A 20,794-nucleotide genomic window follows, 5' to 3' on the forward strand; every position below is an offset into this window, starting at 1 on the left:
AAAAATACTTTCTGTCCACTATGAGATGAAGGAGAACAACAGCCTGATACCTGCAGGCCTGACAACAGGAGATGTATCACTCCTGTAACACCTGTAACATTCAGCAGTCACCTCATTGTTCTGACACACACAACAAAACTATTGACTACACTACACACTAACTACACAAGATTTGTGCTAAACGTCGCAAGTCACAAGTCTCTCACATCTCTAAACACTCCTAAACTTACCCCCTTCCTAAACATCTAAATGCCATGTTTAGGAAACCAAAGTAATTTTTTGATTTTGGTTTGGTTTGGTTTTACGTGGCCTATCAACACAATTTAAAAACTGGTGTAAAGTCCACACTTTTTCCGTCAATTGTTCCGTCTGTTCTGCTCACATCTCCAATGGTTGTTCATGTTGTCATTAATGTGGCTTCACTCCACATCAGCCACGCTGCTTTGCTAGCTAAAACACCGGTGTCGGCACATAAGGACGCTGTCATAGCCTGTCAGCGACGTTGATTAGCTGCGAATGTGAATCGCATTATTGGCTGGACTATGGAATAAGGTGGCATCATTCTAATCCCATACGGGAGCAGCCAGTCACTGACTAACACTGCAAAACAGAATTGTTAGAGTATTTATTTTAATTTCAGTTCAGGTGCAGCTTAGAGGGAACATTGATCTAAAATTAGGTTATTTATGTAAATGTAATTTCAGTTTGACAAATACTTTCAAAGTAATTATAACATTGCAAATTATAATTATATTTTGCTTTATACCTGTTTTTTGGGGCAAACAAAATACCCAGCCTATTTTATGTCACAGTGAATTATAGATTTGCCATGCTAACCGTGGCAGCTAACAATATCAATAGTCAAATGTCCATAGCTCCACAGAGTATGGTTCAGTCTGTTGATTTGTTTTACTTTTTAAAACAAAATGTCAAATGGTCTGAAAACTATAATGACATAGCATGGTCACAGTGTCCATCTTTTATATACAGTTTGTGGTTGTACAGCATGTCACGATAGACGGGGAACAGAGCAGAGCCATTTTGAAAGTGGACCTATTGTACACATTTCAGCTTGTAGTAGCCATCTGTAAAAGAATATCTTGGCATGATTCACAGTTGAAACTAATCCTTATTTATTTAGTTCATCCACTTTCAGCTACTGGGCACACCCCGAGTATAACAAAAACGCACATGCTTTTTGTCAGCTGGGCCAGTTGTTTCGTAATGGGTTTTTTTTTTACGTAGCTTCTTTGGAACAGACTGAAAGAATTTGGCCTCGGGAAGAACAAAAGAACAAAGGCAGTGACACTGATTACTGTCATTGCAGTATGTTCCCATGATTTCAGGGGAACATACTTTGCATACATTTCCGTAATTGTTTCACTCAAGTTATATTTACTCATTTAGAATTTATGCTAGTTTTTAGGTTCAGATTGTGGTATAATTTTACCCAGTGTACTTTTTTTGATCATATTTATCATCTTGTCACGGATTTTGTAGAAAAGGAGGCAAATACAGTAGTGCTCATTCACTAATTTGTTTTGCTGACCGCTTACATTCAAAAAGTAATTTTCTTGTGAATTGGTTTTTAATCTGGTGTTTATGTTGTTTATTTGATCTATATATGTTCCTCAGTTGACTTATTAATTTCAAGGAACCTGAAACAGTACAGTGACTGTACTTTAAAGGTCATGTTATTACAAGCTTCTTTGCACTTCATTTTGAACATATCCTGATCATCGCTGTAGTAATCGGTAGTGAATTTCTATTTTTTTAATTTAAATATTTAAAATAATTAAATTGCCTATGAATTCATGCCATCTGTTTTTACACATTCAATTCTTACTAGAAACTTAATTCTTGAATGCACAGTGGCATGTCTGTGAAAGATAACGCATGCCATCATTTCAATGAAAGCTTTTGTAAAAATTTAATTCAGCCATCACTCTCGTGTTGGAAACGTCTTCACTCCTCTTCTTCTGATGCAAATCCCTGCTCATTAGCTTGTTGCTCCTGCTCCGTCTGCACCCGGATTGCAGGAATCGTGATGCGCCTCTTTCTTGCCAGGGAGAGAGCGATGCCCTTCTCGTAGTAAGCGCATTCGTTGATGAAGAAAGGATAGAGAGGTTCAGTGCCTTTATACCTCACTGTTTCTCCTGAGAACGTCTGGAACAGGGGGTCTTCAGGGTGGAGCAGGCAGAAGTCTCGGTCCTGTGAGGACAAGCAGATGGTTTAGGTGCTGAGCAACACCTGTCGGATTTAACAGGATTAACCATAAATACATAAAAGTGCCATAACAAAGCTCCAGTGGCTTAAAGTGCAATATCATTAAGTGATGCTAGGTGCTTATTTTTAAATGCAAATAAAAAATCATATGTCATATGTCAGGCGCTAAATTTAAGAAGTGCAGAACAGTTTAAAAATACAATATACCAGACTGATAGTTATGCAACCATCCTATTCTCAGTAAACATCTCTACCAAAGCCTCCTCAGGTTGGTTGTGTTGACAAATTTAACGAAACTCCCAGACATTTCCAGCACATTTTTATTTTTACTTCAGCTTTTTTCTTATTTCAGTTTTCACTAAAGTTTCCTCAGTTGACTAAAGCTTAAAGCAGTTTAATCTATGTCGTCCACATTACACATTTCCCTTAAAAACCACAGTGTAAAGTATAATGGATAAAGACATTTATTTATTGCGTCTGCCTGTACAGCTGCTTCTGACATTTAGCGGTGTTAATCTTAAATAAATTGAACTGACTTGTTGTTTTTTTACTATCGAGGTTGGCATTGACCCAGTCAGCCTGCCTTTTAGCCACATGAATTAACTTAAAGGTGTTAATTTTTAATCCGGTCACCTTTGGCCATCCTTTTCCGTTTGGATTCCAAATAGGTGAAACAAAGATTTCAACTTAACACAAACCCTTGACAGGTATCATCTCTGGGACAAAGCTCCTTTAATAAAAAAGGCCTCACCTTGTGTTGTAATTGTTTATACTTTACAGTAAAAGAAAACGCACACTGACTGAATGAATCACTTCTGGACAGCAGGTGTGGCGACAGGCTAAATATAAAACTTGATTCATTCTTGCACAAACAGCTTTTGAGTTCAGACTGTGATTATTTTTCTTGGGACAAAGGGCCTTTCTTCTTCTTCTTTGTTTGTGTTTTGTACATGTCTCGTACTTTATTGTTATAAAGTTTGTTTCTGATGTCATGTGCGCCTCTTCATACTTTACAGCCTCCCTGGTTATGTCTAACTTACATAATTGCTTGGCAGTAATTCAGTGTTTTGTTCCGAGGAGTTTTTTGCTTTTAAGTGAAGGTATCTCAGGCCGTACCTGGAGACAAGGATGAATGGCTGCTGTGATATTGCGGGTCTCGCTGTCTCTCGGGTAGTCGATGTGTTTAACCATGGTGAACACGTCCACAAATCCTCCCTCAAACACATTACCTGGTAATAAACAGAGAAGGTGGTTGAAACTGAGAGCCTCAAAGATGCATTGTTTCAGCTCAGCCCGTAATATGTCTATAAAAATGTACCTGAGTTAAAGAGGCGGACCCAGTCAAGCATGTGCTGGACACCCACTTTCATTGCTGTATAGATGTTTGACCTCACCACGCCGTGAGGCTGAGGGCCGATCTCCATGGCTGCAGATCAAGGATTTAAATTGAGAGTTATCACGCACTAATGCCACTTTTGACTAGACTAGATTTATAAAAGCTGTAAAAACTTACCAAAGCCATGTTTTCCCAGTGAATCAAGGGAATAGGACTCTTTGTTGGACACATCAAAATGTAGGAATCTCATTGGTGTATCTGGCATCTCCCTCTAAAAAAACTCAAATTTTAGCTCACAAACATGCAGGGCGCAAAGATTTCACTAAACTAAGAAGCTGGTTTACTCACTTGCAGGTGTCTAAATATGTGCAGGCAGATCCAGTCACAGTCAGAGTATCCGATGAAGCACAGGCCCATGTTGGCAGTGGTGTTGTGGAGGTCGCAGACCAGATCCACTGCCTCCGGACTGCCCTTGGGTCCTAGCAGGGCGTTCAGCTCTCGGGACCTGATGATCTCATAGGGGGCCATGTCTGAGAAGGGACCACTGCGGGATAAAGAAAAATACAAAATAGCAGCACGCTCTTTGATTTTACAACTGACACCATGAGTGTTATCTCTGATTGTTGCCTTACTTGAGGGTGGCGTGGGTAAAGCAGCGGTTCAGATCAGTGTCTACGTATCGGCGACAATGCTGCATTGCCCGCGGGTTTGACAGCACCAGCAGCACCAACGCAGGCTTCGAGTCCTCCTCTTGCTCTTTCTTCATAACTTCTCTCTGCAGTTTCAGCAGCTCTCGCACCAAATACACACCGGACAGCTCATTGCCATGGGTACCTCCACACACGGCGACCCGGGGCAACCTTGGCAAAGGCACCATCTGGTCTACCTCCATCTGACTGAGAGCTGAGAGACTTTCCTGACTTATTGAACACTGTAAAGGGACAATTCCAGCTTAAAGGCACTGTACTGTAAATCAGCACTGAGATGCAAGACTCTTAAGGAGAAGCTTGATGTAAATCAGGGTGAACTGCCAGCTCAATATTCACAAATTATAGATGAATGAACGACAAGGAATAACACTGTACATTTTACCCAGTCTACCCCTCGCTGTTACCTTTCTCTTCCCTCTCCCCCTGCCGTTTACCCTCTTCCACCCTCTCCCAGGCTTTCATGCATTTTCACTGATTCAGCATTCCCATCCCTCCCTCTGTTCAGGCAGTTGCTGCCTGTTATACAAACTCTCACCGTTTCTCAACCACCTCCTGTCCACTGCACTGCACTGTACCACACTGTGTGGTAGGAAAGGGTGTGTCCCGAGTGTGATGGAGTGTGTCGGTCGCTTCCTGTAGTCACAGCATCAGTCAGGTTAGATGAGCTGAAAAGCCCCTCCCCAGCTTTCCCCGTATTCCCTGTTTCTCTTTGCCCCGTGTATAGGATGGTAGGTTCCAGTCTGCCTTTCAAAAAAAAAAAAACTGGCTAAAAATAAATCTGCTGGCATGACACAGCAAAGAGAGGTGCCTGTGATGTGTACAATAGAAGAAGCAACTCCTTTGGAAGCAAGCAGGAGATTTAAAGGGAACACACAGGGAGGCGGACTATTTATAGACAAGTACATATAAGAAGTCAAATAGATTTTCTATTATCGTCAGGTGACTTTTCAAATACATATTTTCTGTATTTCTTTCTATTTTGTAATAGTTTTTACTAATTGTAAAAGTAGCTCAATCAGAACTGCGCTTCAAAGTGTTTCGATCAATCAAATGGGAAGGGACAGATAATTGTCACGCTATAAATGTAATGGATAAATTTAAAGAAAAGACCTTTTGTTGGTGAAAGGTGATGAAAAGTGTAAGAAGTGTACATGAAAACTCCAAAAGCAGGAAAAGCCCCACAGGAGGCTTGTTTTTACCCCCTCTCACCAGCGCTACTATGAAAATATACCAGTTTTGTTAAGTGGTTCATTTAGTTTATTTTCTCAGAGGGCATTTAAAGTCCAGTAACACACATCCATTCTGAGGCAGGAAACGCCATCCTGTGGCTCATTTTGTGGTGAGTAGCACCCTCTAGTGGACAAACTATATAACAGCATGCCTGTACAAAGCACAATTTTTCCATTCAAACATGATATTTATCAGATAATATACTCAGTGTTGACCTGTGAAATACACTAATCTGCTCCTATGACTTTAATTTTGAACCTTTACGTGTAATTTGCGTTGCCATTGTGTAGTATACATTGTGACTGAAATCCAGACTTTGAGCTTTAATTCAAGGGGTTTAGCAAAGTTTTCTTGTTTAGGAATTACAGCCTTACATATAAAACACAAAACGTTATATAGTAACCTGGTCAACCGACTGGCCAGCGATTTCATGGCCCAATGAAGTCTATTCCTGTATTATTTCTTTACAAATTAAACACATAAAAGATTTGGAGCTAAGTCCAAGTATTGAACTAGTGCTGGGTAGCTGTTCACTGGAACTTTAAATACACTGAACAAAAATATAAACGCAACACTTTTGTTACTGCTCCCATTCCCCATGGGATGGACGTAGAGACCTAAAATTCATTCCAGATACACAATATAACCATCCCTCCCAAACAGTGGTCACAAATCAGTCCAAATGTGTGGTAGTGGGCACATCTGCTATATTGAGATAATCCATCCCACCTCACAGGTGTGCCACATCAGGATGCTGATCTGACATCATGAGTAGCGCACAGGTGTACCTCAGACTGCCCACAACAAAAGGCCACCCTGGAATGTGCAGTTTTGTCTCACAGCAAAATGCCACAGATGCCACAAGCAATGAGGGAGCGTGCAATTGGCATGCTGACAGCAGGAATGTCAACCAGATCTGTCGCCCGTGCATTGAATGTTCATTTCTCAACCATAAGCCGTCTCCACAGGCGTTTCAGAGAATATGGCAGCACATCCAACCGGCCTCACAACCGCAGACCTCGTGTAACCACACCAGCCCAGGACCTCCACATCCAGCAGGTTCACCTCCAAGATCGTCTGAGACCAGCCACCCAGACAGCTGCTGGAACAATTGGTTTGCACAACCAAACAATTTCTGCACAAACTGTCAGAAACCGTCTCAGGGACGCTCAACTGCATGCCCGTCGTCCTCATCGGGGTCTTGACCTGACTCCAGCTCGTCGCCGTAACAGACTTGTGTGGGCAAATGCTCACATTCGATGGCGTCTGGCACGTTGGAGAGGTGTGCGCTTCACGGATGAATCATGGTTCACATTGTTCAGGGCAGATGGCAGCTGAGAATGTCCCAGTTCTTGCATGGCCAGCATACTCACCGGACATGTCACCCATTGAGCATGTTCGGGATGTGCTTGACCGGCGTATACGACAGCGTGTACCAGTTCCCACGAATATCCAACAACCTCGCACAGCCATTGAAGTGGAGTGGACCAACATTCCACAGGCCACAATTGACAATCTGATAGACTCCATGCGACGATGTGTTGCACTGCATGAGGCAAATGGTGGTCACACCAGATACTGACCGGTTCTGGGTCCCCAGACCCCCAATAGTGCAAAAAACTGCACATTCCAGGGTGGCCTTTTGTTGTGGGCAGTCTGAGGTACACCTGTGCACTACTCATGATGTCAGATCAGCATCCTGATGTGGCACACCTGTGAGGTGGGATGGATTATCTCAATATGGCAGATGTGCCCACTACCACACATTTGGACTGATTTGTGACCACTGTTTGGGAGGGATGGTTATATTGTGTATCTGGAATGAATTTTAGGTCTCTACGTCCATCCCATGGGGAATGGGAGCAGTAACAAAGGTGTTGCGTTTATATTTTTGTTCAGTGTAGAAAGTTCAAAGAGATGCAAGTGGAAGAAGCGTCATTGGACTGAAAAACCCGAATAAACAAAAACACCTTCAGGATCAGCCAAAGCTTACACTGTGCACTTCAGTCACTTCCCCTTTCATTTAAAACCCACTGTGATAATGTACATTTAAAAATTACCAAAAAAAAATTAAACTATGTATCAATGTGTTTTAAAAACTAATTTAGTGAACCTTAAGAATGAAAACCTGGAAATGCAGATTAAAGAAAAACAGTATAACAGGTGCTGTTTGACATTAGAGCATTTATTTCAGTTTTTCTCTTTGTTAATACAAAATACTGAACAATGCCACGTCCCTCGCCCATCTGAGTCAAGTACTGAAACTCCCTTTTTTTGGAAAATGAAGCCTACCAATATTATGAGGAACCAAAAATACAAGGGAAAAAAAAGTCTACCTTACTACTACAATATGAATTTCTATACATTTATAAAATCAGTTATTTGCAATGATTTTCAATTCTTTATTCTTCACTTTTTAAGTACACTTACAATCAAAATTATGAAATGCACGCACACACACACACACGCACACACACATACATATATCCTGTGTTTTTGGTGTCAACATGTAGTTGCATATGTATGAACATGTTTTTTTTTTTTTTATGTTTTCTTCACTCATTTGTCTGTTTTACAGTCAATACAAGAGCACAGCAAGTATCCTGCACTATTTAAAACCATTTTTTTGTTTTGTTTTTTGTTTTGTTTTTTTTTACAGTAAATTTGGTTACCGTTCACTTGATTAACAAAAATGTCAAAATATTATTCCAGCATTGTGGGGAAAAAAAAGGGGGTAGTTTTATTATTTATTATTAAGGTAAACAGTTATATGAGACAATTTGCAACAACAAGTGCAGGTTCTTCATTTCTAAGCCAAAGAAAGGTTTTGTTTTTTTTTAGGCCTTGCCACACTACAATTTTCACTGTCATACTTCCCACTAGGCCTTGGTAAAGAAAAATAACCTAATTATAAACGTGATAGTGTGAAAGGTCATCTTTTTTTAAAGCACACTGCACAGTGGCCCTGTTGTAAAGTGATGGAAGAGCAGATAAGCAGTCATACATACGAGCACGCTACAACTTTCACTTCATTACGTTAAGACACTAAATCAGAGATTAACAAAAGAAAACTTGCTAATGTCTTGAAGGCCACCAGTTGACAGTTTAATGAAAATTACTTTTAATCATACCTGTATATAAATGTATATATTAATCAGGTTTTATCCCCCCCCCCCCTTTATTTTTTTTCTAGAGTTATTACCAAAGCAGATAATGCTATGGGTGACAACAGGAAAAACAAGAAACAAAAAATAAAACCCGAATCACCTCAATCAAACACTCTTGATCTGAAAAGACTGAGCAAACTTGATTTGGAAGCACTGCTCGTTTCACATCCTCCCACTCATGCTCAGCGGGACAAAAGAAAAAACAAACAAAAAAAAAAAAACTCAAAAAAAAAAAAACAAAACACAAAAGCACCCAAACAGCAAAGAAATTTTCATTCCAGTCCTCTCAGATATGTGACAGCAACGAGGGGGAAACCAAATATGGGACGAGGGAGAGAAAACCCTGCTCTCCCTGTGGATCAGACAGCAGTGACCGTCCTGGAGATCTCTTAGAACAGAGAGCAACTGGAGGGGAGCAGCCGTCAGAGAAGGGGAACAGCAGGCCTTTGATGGTGTCTCTTCACGGCACTTTGCAGTCAATGCCAAGATCAAAAGATGTTGGGACAGCTCTCCCAGCTCCCGCGCTCCTTAGCTTCCCAGTAGCCTCCCTTATAGATGTGAATCTCCTCACCTGTGATTGGGTCCTCGCAGCGCTCGAACCAAAGTGCAAGATAGCTGTCATGAGGTGCGCCTGAAAGAGAGGGAAGGACAGAGGGGGGGAAAGAAAAAAAAAAAAAAAAAAAAGATCCCCAGAAAGTTAATGAGCTGCTCACTAGAGCAACATGAATTTAAACATGAAATGGAGACAGTTTAATCGATTTTTATCTAAAAAAGAAAAGAAAAGAAAAAAAAAAAAAAAAGGAATACTTGCCTTTCAAGGAGGGATCGGTAACCGAGTCCTCATCGACAGCTTTGGAAGACAAAAGGGGATCACAGAGAATCGTTTTACCCCTTTGTTCCATGATTTTCCCCATGCAGAGAGGAGAGGAGTACGGTAAAGAAAAAGTGAAGCACAAACAAGTTCGATTCTAACCTTCTTCTGATTGACTCGAGGTGCGTTGGCTTGCGGCCTCCCTCTCTCTCTCACGGCGGGCGGTGCGCTGCTTCTCCTCCAGCCGCTGCTTCTCAGCATTGGCCTCGTCCCAGCGACCTTCCTCCATTAAGCGCTGGTCAGGCCGCCGTCGGCTGTCTGTGGGAGCCACGCCCTCTTCAGGCTCGTTCAGGGTCAAGGCCAAGGCAGTAAAGTAGTACATGGTTTCTGCTCCATCGCTGAGGAGGATGACGGAGCACAGCACAGCAGCGCTTTCAGTCACACAAAACTACACCCTGATACTGGCATTGATGCCATCCATGTTTAGGTCTAATGTTTATTTCTGCTTCAGAAAGCTATGTGCGCACCTCTAAATCGTAACTAATGCAGCACAGCCCGGTTTTACTTTTTAGAACAGCACTTACGGTAAAGGGTTTCTTCTCCACAACTCTCTGGCTTTAAGGGTCTGATAGACTGTCTTCTGTTTGCCCTCAGTGCCGTTCTCGCCTCCTCGGCTGCTCTGCATCACCTTGGAGAACTCCATCTTCTCGTCCCATGTGCCCGACAGCACGTAGTGTGCCTTTCCATCTTTATCCATTACCACACCTGTAACCTAAAAACAGAAGAGAGGGGAGGTTACCACAATACCACAATATACCGCCTGTATATTAAAATTTGTCTGTTGGTTCAAACTTGATGCACCTACTGTGTGTGAGTTTTCTTTCATAGCAAGTCAGAGAAAAACAGACTACATTTATTCAGGTCTTCTGCATCTTTCTCACCTTTCTGGCTACATCTCTGGAGAAGTAGCTGTAAGGAGCAAACTTTAAGTGGCAGCGGTCTCCGGTGGTGTGGTTTACTACGTCTATCTCACCAGACTGGAAGGGAAACACAGGGATACACAGTGAGGAGGGAAAAAAAAAAAAAAAAAAAAAAAAAAAAAAAATCACAAGTGGGGATGATATCGACTAGATAAAAATTTTACTTCACACTCAAGTTAAAATGCTGCAACGCAATGCTCTTACTCTACTTTTTATCTGTAGAGTAAAAATTAGAACTGGAAGCAAAGAAATGGGGTATTTTAATGCTATGTGATGGCAACCAGCCATGGCAAATTCATTTATATAGCACATTTCATTACATGTGAACTCTTTGCGATTAACCAATAAAAAAAACAAATCAGACTTTGCAAAGGAATAAAATACACTGTAACACATACAAACACACAGAGTAAAATCCCGAGTCTGTCTGTGAAGGCAGGCATAGTTGCAACTGACCTTTAGGTCAGCAGGCAGCTTGTTTCAAAGAACAGGCGAGCACTAACAGAAAGCTCCCTTAGCACACTCGAATCTAAATCTGAGAGGAGTGAGAAGAGCTGCCCCTGATGACCTGAGAGGTTTGACCTTGTTATAGACACTAAGTCAGAGGTGTACCGGGAGGCCTAAAGACAGAAAGCTATATTAACAAAAAGAAGGACTAAAAGGTAATTCTGTACTGAACTGTAAGTGAACTAAGTGACCGCAGTACAGATTCCTGGGTTGCTTGTTGTGTTTTAGAAAACTAGTCTCTGACAACAAATATCTTCAACACCTCTCTGTTAAATTACAAAAGTTTTTAGACATCCAGTCTAATCAATCATTAGTGTGCATAAGAATGATATTTCGATTCTTTAAGATGGGACCAAGCAGGAATACGTAAAGGTTAAAGAGTAATGGACCAAGGACAGAGCCCTGAGGAACCCCAGATGCTACCAAGTGAAACTTGAAAACTTCTAAATTTTAGATATGAGAACCAATCGAGAACCTGACCTGTTAAAGTGAGTTAAAGCTGTTAAACAAACTGCCAAATAAATGGGAGGGCAGTAGTGGGAAGGGCACCCTGCGTAAAAATCTGCACAGAATGAGTTATGCAGATCTCTGATGACTAACATGTACACGTGTACGTGCAGGAGATCAGATAAGTGTACGGATGTGCTGAAGTACACCCTTTCAAAAGTTTTCTTTGTGCGTTTTCTTTTTGGTATCCACCCTGCATATTAATGTCATTGTGAATCACTGAAGTGATTAAAGGCGTCAGTAACTCTAACAAAGAAGTGACATTTGAATAATGTTACTAGCATGAGAACTTGTTATTGTCTCTCCATAAAAGACATCATGTCAATCATATCGTGGCAAAGCTGGTTGTAAAAGATAAACCCATGTTTATTTTTCCTTGTTAGGAGCGTCATAACAGATCCTTTCTTGCTCTTCATTCCTGCCTCCTCTGCAGATCAGGCCCTGTGGCCCTGCAACGACGTGTCCGAGCGTCTCACCTGATCGATCCAAAGTTTTCCGACAATGATGTTGTGCACCGTGGTGTTAACTTTCTTCCATGTGTAGTGATTATTGCTCTTCTCAAAGACTGCATGAATTGTGCCTGTGACGAAGAAAAGAAATATGAAACAAACTAAAAAAAAAACAAAAAGCAAAGCAAAACCTTTGTTCATTAGTAATTACCGTTTTATGGTTCAACTAAAGAAAGGTGTGGGCTGGTACACTCTTTAGTCACTTATAAATTCTGATGATAGTTGTGTGTACATCTTTTGTCCTTGACACTATGGAAGAATGGTATGCTTTGTTTTCTAACCTAGCTTGCCTCTTACCCAAAGGCATAATGGAGAGGTATTTCCCCCTGAACTTGCTCGCAACTGTGATTTCTTGTCTCAACGTCCAGCCACGATCAGAGATAGCATGATGTGCAGCAGCAGGTGGGTGGTGACTCACCTGGAAAGAGAAAATGTTTTTCTGATGCAACAAAACATCAAGTCCTATTCTTCGTGAGTCTGAGTCATCCCCAATAGATGTGACTCACATTTAGTCTCATAAATCTGACATGTGACATGACAGCTTTTACACACACACACACACACACACACACACACCCTCCATTTGATTTCCTCCTCTACAAATAATCTATTCAGGATCAACCAGTAACTTTAGATTGTTTTAGGTTGGTGTATTTTATGACAAGAAGGGGCAGAAATATGACACTTTTTGATTTTTTTTTTTTAAAAAGTCGCCACTTCATGTCTCCATATTAAAAAAAATAATAATAATAATAATAATTCTGGTTCCCTGCCAGCATGTTCAACCCCAACTGCGCAGAAAAAGGAAGCAAGATTCTCTCTTAATGCCAAGTCAGTGGGATTTTTTTTAATTCCTCCTTTCTGACATTCAATCTCTCTCTTGGGTTACAGTTCTCGGTTGGAAAACTTCCATTCTCTTGGTTTTTTTCCTCCCTCACCTGCTCACATAGAGAGCGGTAGCCACTTTCTCTCTTGCGGTCCAGCTCATACGTTTCTCCCAGCAGAGGGTTGAAAGGCTTTCCCGTGCGGTAGACTGTGGTGGAGTAGGCAGACACTGCGAAGGCGGCCACGTAGCACATCTGCTCCAAAGAGTTCTGACACTTTGCGGCCTTATCCAGCAACTCGTGGTACTCGAGGTCCTCAGACAACCGCTGCAGCATGGAGATGGGCTCATTGAAATTAACCTAGAAAGCAAAATGTTTGAAATTTACTTTTATATTTGTGTTATGTATTAATTCCAGCAACAAATCTCACACATGGCTAAGACGTGGATCTGAACCTGATTCAAAAAGCTAGACTGGGTAGAAGTGACCACAGGCTGATCTGTTCAATTCGGTTCTATACTGTCCTGTGTGCATCTGCAGCAGTGCACTGCTTCCTTCTGGGAGAGCTTTGTTAGCACAGAGGAAGCTAATAGCAAAGAGTCAGCAGTTTTTGAGCAATTTCACACTTGCTGCAGTAGTTTGTGACTTAACCACAAACTGTGGTCAGGTTTGTGTTCCCTCTTCACTTCTTGGAAAGTTTTTATTACGCTTTCGGTGACCTTAAGAGTTGTTGTCAGCATATGCATCTGTCTCCACTCTGCTACACTCAATGTGAGCGAGGCCCATCACACACACACTGACACTTGCTATGTAGTGTCACTTCAGTAAAAGTATATATGTGTAGATTGTTAGATAGGTACAGGTATGGTTTGGGTAACGTCTTCTGTTTGGAAAGACCAAATAGAAAAGCTTTTAACAGAAAACCTGTATTGCCAGTTTCTGAAAATCTGCTAATTTAGCCTTTTGCTTAAGCAAAGCCCAAGCCATTTTCTAAACCACAACCATAGATGGGTCAGCAGTGACCTGGCGGGTAGTGTTGCTAAGCTACAGGAAGTCGACATGTGTCAATGTCAAAGTATCTCTGTAATGTGGCAGAGACAAAACTCTTTATTGTTAGAGTGGGGGCAGGGCGACACAATGGCAGTGATAAGTTGACAGAACAAAGCCAAATCAAACACGTGACCATTTATCTCAGCAGTGATCAGTCTGACAAATCAGTTTGTCTGGACTCCTATAAAAAGCCGTGATGGTAGCTCATTTTAGACAACTCTGCTGACCCACATCCTACAAGTGACCTACAGTCGATTTCACAAATAAACAAAATCTGGGCAGATTTGCCGATAAACATCTTCAAAAGCTCTCGCAGAATGCTGACAACCCTTACAGCGGAAAAAGGACAGGGATCAGTATCTACGCTCCAATTTCGTCACACTGAACTGACTGCTGCCACATTCTGAAGGCACTGCGGTGGCATTTAATGATGAGCTTATCATAGATTTTGTATTTTTACTGTAAACGCACACAAACCATATTTCCAATGTGGTTTTAACTTGGGGTAGGAGGGGTGTTAAAAGGCACCCAAATCTTTCATTAATTGAATATTATGAGTAAGACACAAATATTTTAACACTCAAACTCTTTGAGTCTGACTGTCCAAAATGAAGCTGATCAGACATCTTTTTCAACAGGTGAACAACGAAGCACACATGGAAGAACAACAAGCTTTCAGTAACTCTGACTGGACGTTCAGTAAGAAATCCTTACAGGCATCGGGATCTTAGACAGCTCTTTGCCGATGCAGTTTTTCATGATGCTCCAAAGGTTGAGGGAGTAGTTTGGTTTGTCTGGGATGCGTGTCCGCCTCTTCTTTAAGGGTACCAGCTCCTGGGAGGGGGACTCCTGGTTCATCGCAAGAGGCTCCTCGTTAAGCTAAGAAGCAGAAACGTTTATCAATATAAAACGGAAATGTTTTTGATTTATTACCATAGCAACAAAATCATGTTTAAAGAATATCCATACAACACCCGTCCTACTGCAGCTTTTCATTCAGACTGTGTTATTTTAAAAGATGGGATACAGCATTATAATAAGATTTCAATGATTCGGACAGAATGAGGCCTACCGACTGATCATCTGCACACAATTCACTATTGAGGCCGCTGATATTACTGCTTGACCTTCTGTAAGAGATCAAAAAAAAGCAAATAGATTCTGTTAGTGACGTGAACGTTACTAGTTAATCAGGTATTTTCACATATGAGAAAAGAGAGGCTTAAAAAAAAAGACCTGATACACACACACACACACACACACACACACACACACACACACACACACACACACACCAATCTGTCATTACACAATTTGATTGACTTAAGATAAATACATACTGGAATGTGATACAAGGAAGTGGTCTAAATATATAAAAACAAAGACAAGCCACACACAAAGTCTTGGGGAAAACCCCCAATTAACTCCATCTGTCAATCTGTACCGACGGGTAAAGGGAAAGATACCGACTTGTGAAACTGGGGGTCCGCAGGTACAGTGATAAACTCGGGGGCTTCTTCCATGGCATCAAAGAACTCATTGTCATCATCCTCATCACTGGCCTCACCTTTTCCAGGCCCAGCAGCACCTTAACACAAACAAACATCTAAGTTTTCCCTATACAGAAGCTTAAAGATGATTCTCCAGGTATCACAAAAACAATAAAACAACATGTAATATAGAGCAGGTGTGTCGAACTCCAGGCCCCGGGGGTCTGTGTCCTGCAGGTTTTAGATGTGTCCTTGATCCAACACAGCTGATTTTAATGACTAAATTACCTCCTCAACATGTCTTGAAGTTCTCCAGAAGTCTGGTAATGAACTGATCATTTGATTGAAGTTTTAGATCTCACCCAGGGTGAGATCTAAAACCTACAGGACGCCGGCCCTCAAGGCCTGGAGTTTGACACCTCTGATTCAGAGCATTTAAAGTGTTAAAACAAAAATTTAAAACAAACAAACAAAACAGGAAGTTGCAATTCCTCACATCTGGTTACATGGAATCAGAATCAGGTAATCACAGGTACTGCTACTTGTAAAACTTGACTTCACATTTACCTGATAATTGCCAAGGGGATTTCAAATGGGGGTTTAGTCAATAACGGAGTAATTAAAAAGTTTGATGAGACTGAAACTGATAATGTTCTTTTAGTTTCACATCTTGATTCTATTTTTCTTGCTAAGTGCTTGATCACAAGGACTCTCGTATGTCAGCCACAGAAAATCTTGGTCACCCAGGAGTTAGCATCTCCCTGGTTCCCCTGATAAAAAGCCAATGAAATTTTTCGCAGGCTCTTGGATTACCACTGAAAAATATCTCTGTGGGAAATGAGGTTTAATGAGTTTTGTTCAGAAATCGAAGTCGAATGCAAACAGTTGGTGGCCCCACATCTTTGATTTCGAAAGAGTTGTACGCCACATGTACCTGATAAGAGTTATAATAGTTTAGTATTTTATTTTCATTTCACTTTGACTTTTGGTTTTGAATTCAGTTTAATTTCATTTAGTTTTCAGAATCGATTTTCATATTTCAGTTTAGTTTTTGTTGTTTGAAAAATTAGTTTTAGTTTAGTTTTTATTATTTTCAGGGTTAGTTTACTCTTTTTACTTATTGTATGGAGGTCAGAAGTAAGATTTACAAAATAAGTGCTGGTATTACAATAAAAACTTTCTGAAAACATTAACTCACACTCTTGTAGAATGTCAATGGACATGTGCATCATCCTTCATTGTTATCTTGTCAGAATCACAACTTACCTTTATTGTCTGGACTAGCATTAGCCTGTGCGGCTCCTCTGAATGCTCGCTCGAGGTGATTGTGCTGTTTGGCCAGTTGCTCTAAAGTCTCCTCCAGCCGCACTCTCTGCTCCCGCTCAGCCTGCAGGGCCTTTTGCCATCGCTTGCTGTGAGTTTGTGCCAGCGTCAAGAAGTCTCGGCACGCCTGAGAAGCATAACATTGAAACACTTTTCAATGTGTTTCATTGAAAAGCTGCGCAGTAATACGTAGACAAGGTCTTCTCTGGTATATATACATTATATATTAAAAACTCAGAGATCAACACACAAGGATGTCAGACTTACATTGATCATGGCGTTAGAGGTGATGCGGAACAGAGTGGCTCTTTCTGTGACTTGGCGAATCTTATCCCCAGCCTCTCCAGTCAGACGTAAACCATCCAGTTCTGCTAATGACCTGAAAAAAATATGAACTTTGGATGTTTGGACAATATGTAGTCAATTTACACATCAATGATTTTATAACAGGACTCTTCTGCAAATGGTACAAAACATCTGAATATGGCACTGAATTACCAAACCTACAGAATTATAACTTCAAATTATAGCTCACATAGTAGACTAGTAGAGACATGAGGCATAAATGAGACTGTTGCCTGAAGATTAAAGCAAAGAGCAAGGCAAAATGGGTTTAAGTCTGACCTCTGGAGGGCAGAGCCATGCTTTGAGATCAGATCGTTGCAGGTGCTCAGATCCTCCACTTTGTTGCTCAGGGTTCTGAGAGCAGACTGGACTTCTGAATTTTGTGACCCACCACCTTGTGTGATGCGTGGTGACGATGAAGGGAAGTCATCGCCCGAGTCATCTGTTAGGAAATCAAACAAAAGGAAAGGAAAATTAAATAAATAAATAAATAAATAAATACACTTGCTAGCCACTTTCTAAGGTACACTGTTGAACTGCTTGTTAATATCAAATATCTAATCAGCCAATCACATGGCAGCAACTGAGTGCATTTAGGATTGGTCAATGCGACCTGCTGAAGTTCAAACTGTGCATCAGAAAGGGGAAGAAGTGTGATTTAAGAGACTCTTAAAGTGTCATGGCTGTTGAGAAGATATTCAGTGAGCAGCTGTTCTCTGGACAAAAAAATGCCTTTCTGATGTCAGAGGTCAGAGGACAGAGGACAGTCAGACTGCTTCATCTGACAGGAAAGCAACAGTAACTGAAATAACTACTCTTTACAAGCCAAGGTGTGCAGAAGAGCTTTTCTGAAGGAACAACACGTCCAACATCACATACAAATGGACTCCAGCAGCACAAGATCAGGCCGGGTGCAACTTCTGTCAGCTAAGAGCAGGAAACTGAGGCTCCAATTCACACTGGCTAATCAAAGATTGGGACAAACATTGACCTGATGAGACTTGATTTCTGCTGCAACATTCAATGTTTCAGGCCGCTGCTGGTGTTTTTACTAAAGGTCCCAGAGTGTGTCCACTCCATAGTACCAACTGAGCATCATTCAAACACCACAGTCTACTTGAGTATTGCTGCTGGCTATGTCCAGCTCTTTATGACCACAGTGTACCCATCTAGTACACTGCCTGGCAGGATAACACAGCATGTCACAAAGCTCAAAACATCTCAAACTGTTTTCTTGAACACGACAATGAGTTCGCTGTGTTCAAATGAACTCCAATCACCAGATCTCAAGCCAATAGAGCACCTTTAGGGTGTGGTTAAACATCATGAATGTGCAGCCAACAAATCTGCAGCAACTGTGTGATGCTATAATGAAAATACAGACTAAATTTTCTGAGGAATGTTTGCAGCACCTTGTTGAATCTTGTTGAAAGGAAAAGGGCGTCCAGCCCAGTAGACACAAGGTGTACCTAACAAAGTGGACATGCGTGTAAATATGTACAGAAGCACTAAATAATTCCCCTGAAGTCTGTTTTACCTGACTCTGCCTGCATGCGGACAGCCTTGGCTTTGGCCAGCTCCAGGGCAGTGATCCATCGCTGACGTTCCACCTCACAGCTGGCCTTGAGGTGATATGTTTGTGCCCCTCCATTGGAGATGACAAAGTTGCAGGCATCATCCACAGTGATAGTAGCTGTAGCCAAGTTGATGGTGCCCCGACACGTGTGACCCATCTCTGCCTGGGTCCTAATAATCAGAAGAGCCTCATTTGACTTTGGGAATAAAAAGTAACTAAAAAGAAAAGAGAAATATCCTTAAACTATACCAGTGTTCTACAGAAAGGTGTACCTGTAGTATGACAGCAGCCCATTGCTCAGCACAAACCACCTCCGCTGATAACCTTTGATATAATTTGTCCACTTGAACACCCATCCTTTGTATGTGTCTCCAGGAGGGGTGGGAGTGGGGGTCTTGGCTTCTGACATCACACCCCCTAAACTTAAGCTACAGACTGGAGGGACCTTGAGGGGGAAGATGGAAAGTTGTATCATTTACATAACAAGACTGGCTGATACAGTGATTCGGTGAATCAATTAGGAGCCAGTTCCTTGAATTCTCAGGTGTGACCATTCTCGGCGTTCCCCAGGCGAGGCTTTAATTTAACTGAAATTGCTTTTGCAATGTGGGTGCACTGGGTTTGGAACAATCTGGTTAAGGACTAAGGTTGCAAAAACAGCATCTTGCTTTAAATCACATGCTTTCATCCTGTTTTTTTAGGCCCGCATGTGAAGCCTTCTGGTTAAGATGTTTGCATTTCATTCACCTTCTGATTACCTTCCCCCCCCCAGCTCTCAATGTCATTTGTCAACCTCTGCTTTCAAAGGTGCTATATAAATACAGTCTTAGTATTGTGACTTGTTTCATCAGCACAACAATGGACAGAACACGTTTTTTTTTTTTTTATAAAAAGTTCCACAAATGTAATTCACTGAGCTCTTACAAAGTAAATTTTAACAGTTGTTATATAACCTGAATATATAAAACACCTGAATATCTCTGGATTTTAAACCAATGGTCCAAATTTAATGTTAGTTTGAACTGTGTGAAGTCAAATTCACATTTTCTGACATTCTTAAACACAAACAATTTCACTTCTTTTCATTGACTACAACCCTACTTCCAAGCTGAAAGTCTTTAATATTGATTATTAATGAGTGTCAACACTGATCTTTGAGTGTGCAATGACAGGTCAAAGGTCGGCCGAGAGATCAATACATACCGACTACTCGTGACACGTTTTACCAAAATTAATTATTATTTTCGCCTGATGAAGAGATTAATAAAAACTTTTAGTGTTATTTTGTCTTCTTACTGATAAATAGTCCAAATATTAACAGTTTTGAGTCAGATTTGAGTCTAATTCAGTCCAATTCTCTTTTAGGGAAAATTACTGTAATTTAAGGGGCAAACAGAACAACAACAACAACAGGTTTTAACAACAGTAACTGGATAAATAAATCAGATAAATCTGAACATACTGACGAACTTGACAACAGAGGTTAGCCTACATTAGCCCCAGTTAAGATAAATGACAGTGTCGGTAACAACAATTCATCGCTGATAGGAGCTTAAAGTGAATAAACTCAATCTGACACGATTGTTCCAAGTTATTTAGCTAGTGTCTGCATATTTAAAAAGCATTGCGAAGAAGAGCAAATGCTAAACATTGGCTTCATCACTAGCTAGCTTTCAAACTCGCCGATGGCTAAATGTTTACCTTGACGTGTCCAAAATGAAAGATCAGGCAACCAGCAGCCGGGTGAAGTCACTGCTAACTCTGATACCCATACGACACTGGCTAGCTGAGGAGGCTAACAAACCAACACAAGGCAGCTAATGGGGCAAACAAACAGACCGAAGACGTCGACGGCAACAACAGTGCAACTTTAAAACGAAGTGACAGCAACACGTTTTATTGCTGCCCCTCAATATTTGCGTGTATAAGGTTCATTCTACAGCTGCGTACACCCACAAATATCTATAGCTAGCTAGCTACATCTAACTAGCCTAATGTTAGCTCGCTGGTTACACCCGGTGCAGCAGTGCTGGGTCTCCGTGTGGAAACACGCAGCTATGGCTAACTACGTTTAGCATTAAGCCAAACTACACATCTTGACACATTTAATTCATTTATAAAGCAACAGTCGCTACACTGTTCACAGTTAAGGTAACTACGGTTAATACTTTATTCCACCAACAATGACTTTACATGTTAGTGT

General features: G+C 41.1%; 2 protein-coding genes across 2 annotated transcripts; both read right to left on the bottom strand.

The window, feature by feature from the left end:
* Positions 1 to 772: 772 nt before the first annotated feature.
* LOC113012274 (N-acyl-aromatic-L-amino acid amidohydrolase (carboxylate-forming) B-like) lies at positions 773 to 4,959 on the bottom strand. Its single transcript, XM_026152380.1, has 7 exons — positions 4,808 to 4,959; positions 4,195 to 4,493; positions 3,911 to 4,106; positions 3,740 to 3,833; positions 3,545 to 3,652; positions 3,343 to 3,455; positions 773 to 2,211 (listed from the first exon to the last, which is right to left on the bottom strand). Exons 2-7 carry the CDS (start codon positions 4,452 to 4,454, stop codon positions 1,966 to 1,968), a joined length of 1,017 nt encoding a protein of 338 aa, XP_026008165.1. The 5' UTR covers positions 4,455 to 4,493; positions 4,808 to 4,959; the 3' UTR covers positions 773 to 1,965.
* Positions 4,960 to 8,710: 3,751 nt separating this feature from the next.
* On the bottom strand, positions 8,711 to 20,678 carry LOC113018687 (oxysterol-binding protein 1-like). The gene is made up of 17 exons (XM_026161989.1): positions 20,293 to 20,678; positions 18,864 to 19,036; positions 18,553 to 18,761; positions 17,295 to 17,457; positions 16,938 to 17,049; positions 16,614 to 16,797; positions 15,328 to 15,445; positions 14,930 to 14,987; positions 14,572 to 14,736; positions 12,922 to 13,167; positions 12,281 to 12,401; positions 11,951 to 12,054; positions 10,422 to 10,517; positions 10,065 to 10,252; positions 9,643 to 9,878; positions 9,481 to 9,519; positions 8,711 to 9,300 (listed from the first exon to the last, which is right to left on the bottom strand). Exons 2-17 carry the CDS (start codon positions 18,998 to 19,000, stop codon positions 9,158 to 9,160), a joined length of 2,319 nt encoding a protein of 772 aa, XP_026017774.1. The 5' UTR covers positions 19,001 to 19,036; positions 20,293 to 20,678; the 3' UTR covers positions 8,711 to 9,157.
* Between the last annotated feature and the right edge of the window lie 116 nt (positions 20,679 to 20,794).

This window comes from Astatotilapia calliptera, chromosome 3 (assembly GCF_900246225.1).
Source record: "Astatotilapia calliptera chromosome 3, fAstCal1.2, whole genome shotgun sequence".
NCBI classification, from domain to species: Eukaryota; Metazoa; Chordata; class Actinopteri; order Cichliformes; family Cichlidae; genus Astatotilapia; species Astatotilapia calliptera.

Coding starts and splice junctions, on each gene's coding strand:
- LOC113012274 (XM_026152380.1), bottom strand. CDS start 4,454: ATGGAGGTAGACCAGATGGTGCCTTTGCCAAGGTTGCCCCGGGTCGCC. Junction 4,107..4,194: donor TTTACCCACGCCACCCTCAA/GTAAGGCAACAA, acceptor TTTATCCCGCAG/TGGTCCCTTCTCAGACATGG. Junction 3,653..3,739: donor ACTGGGAAAACATGGCTTTG/GTAAGTTTTTAC, acceptor CTTGATCTGCAG/CCATGGAGATCGGCCCTCAG.
- LOC113018687 (XM_026161989.1), bottom strand. CDS start 19,000: ATGTCAGAAGCCAAGACCCCCACTCCCACCCCTCCTGGAGACACATAC. Junction 9,879..10,064: donor TGGAGAAGAAACCCTTTACC/GTAAGTGCTGTT, acceptor CATCCTCCTCAG/CGATGGAGCAGAAACCATGT. Junction 9,520..9,642: donor CTCGAGTCAATCAGAAGAAG/GTTAGAATCGAA, acceptor TGTCTTCCAAAG/CTGTCGATGAGGACTCGGTT.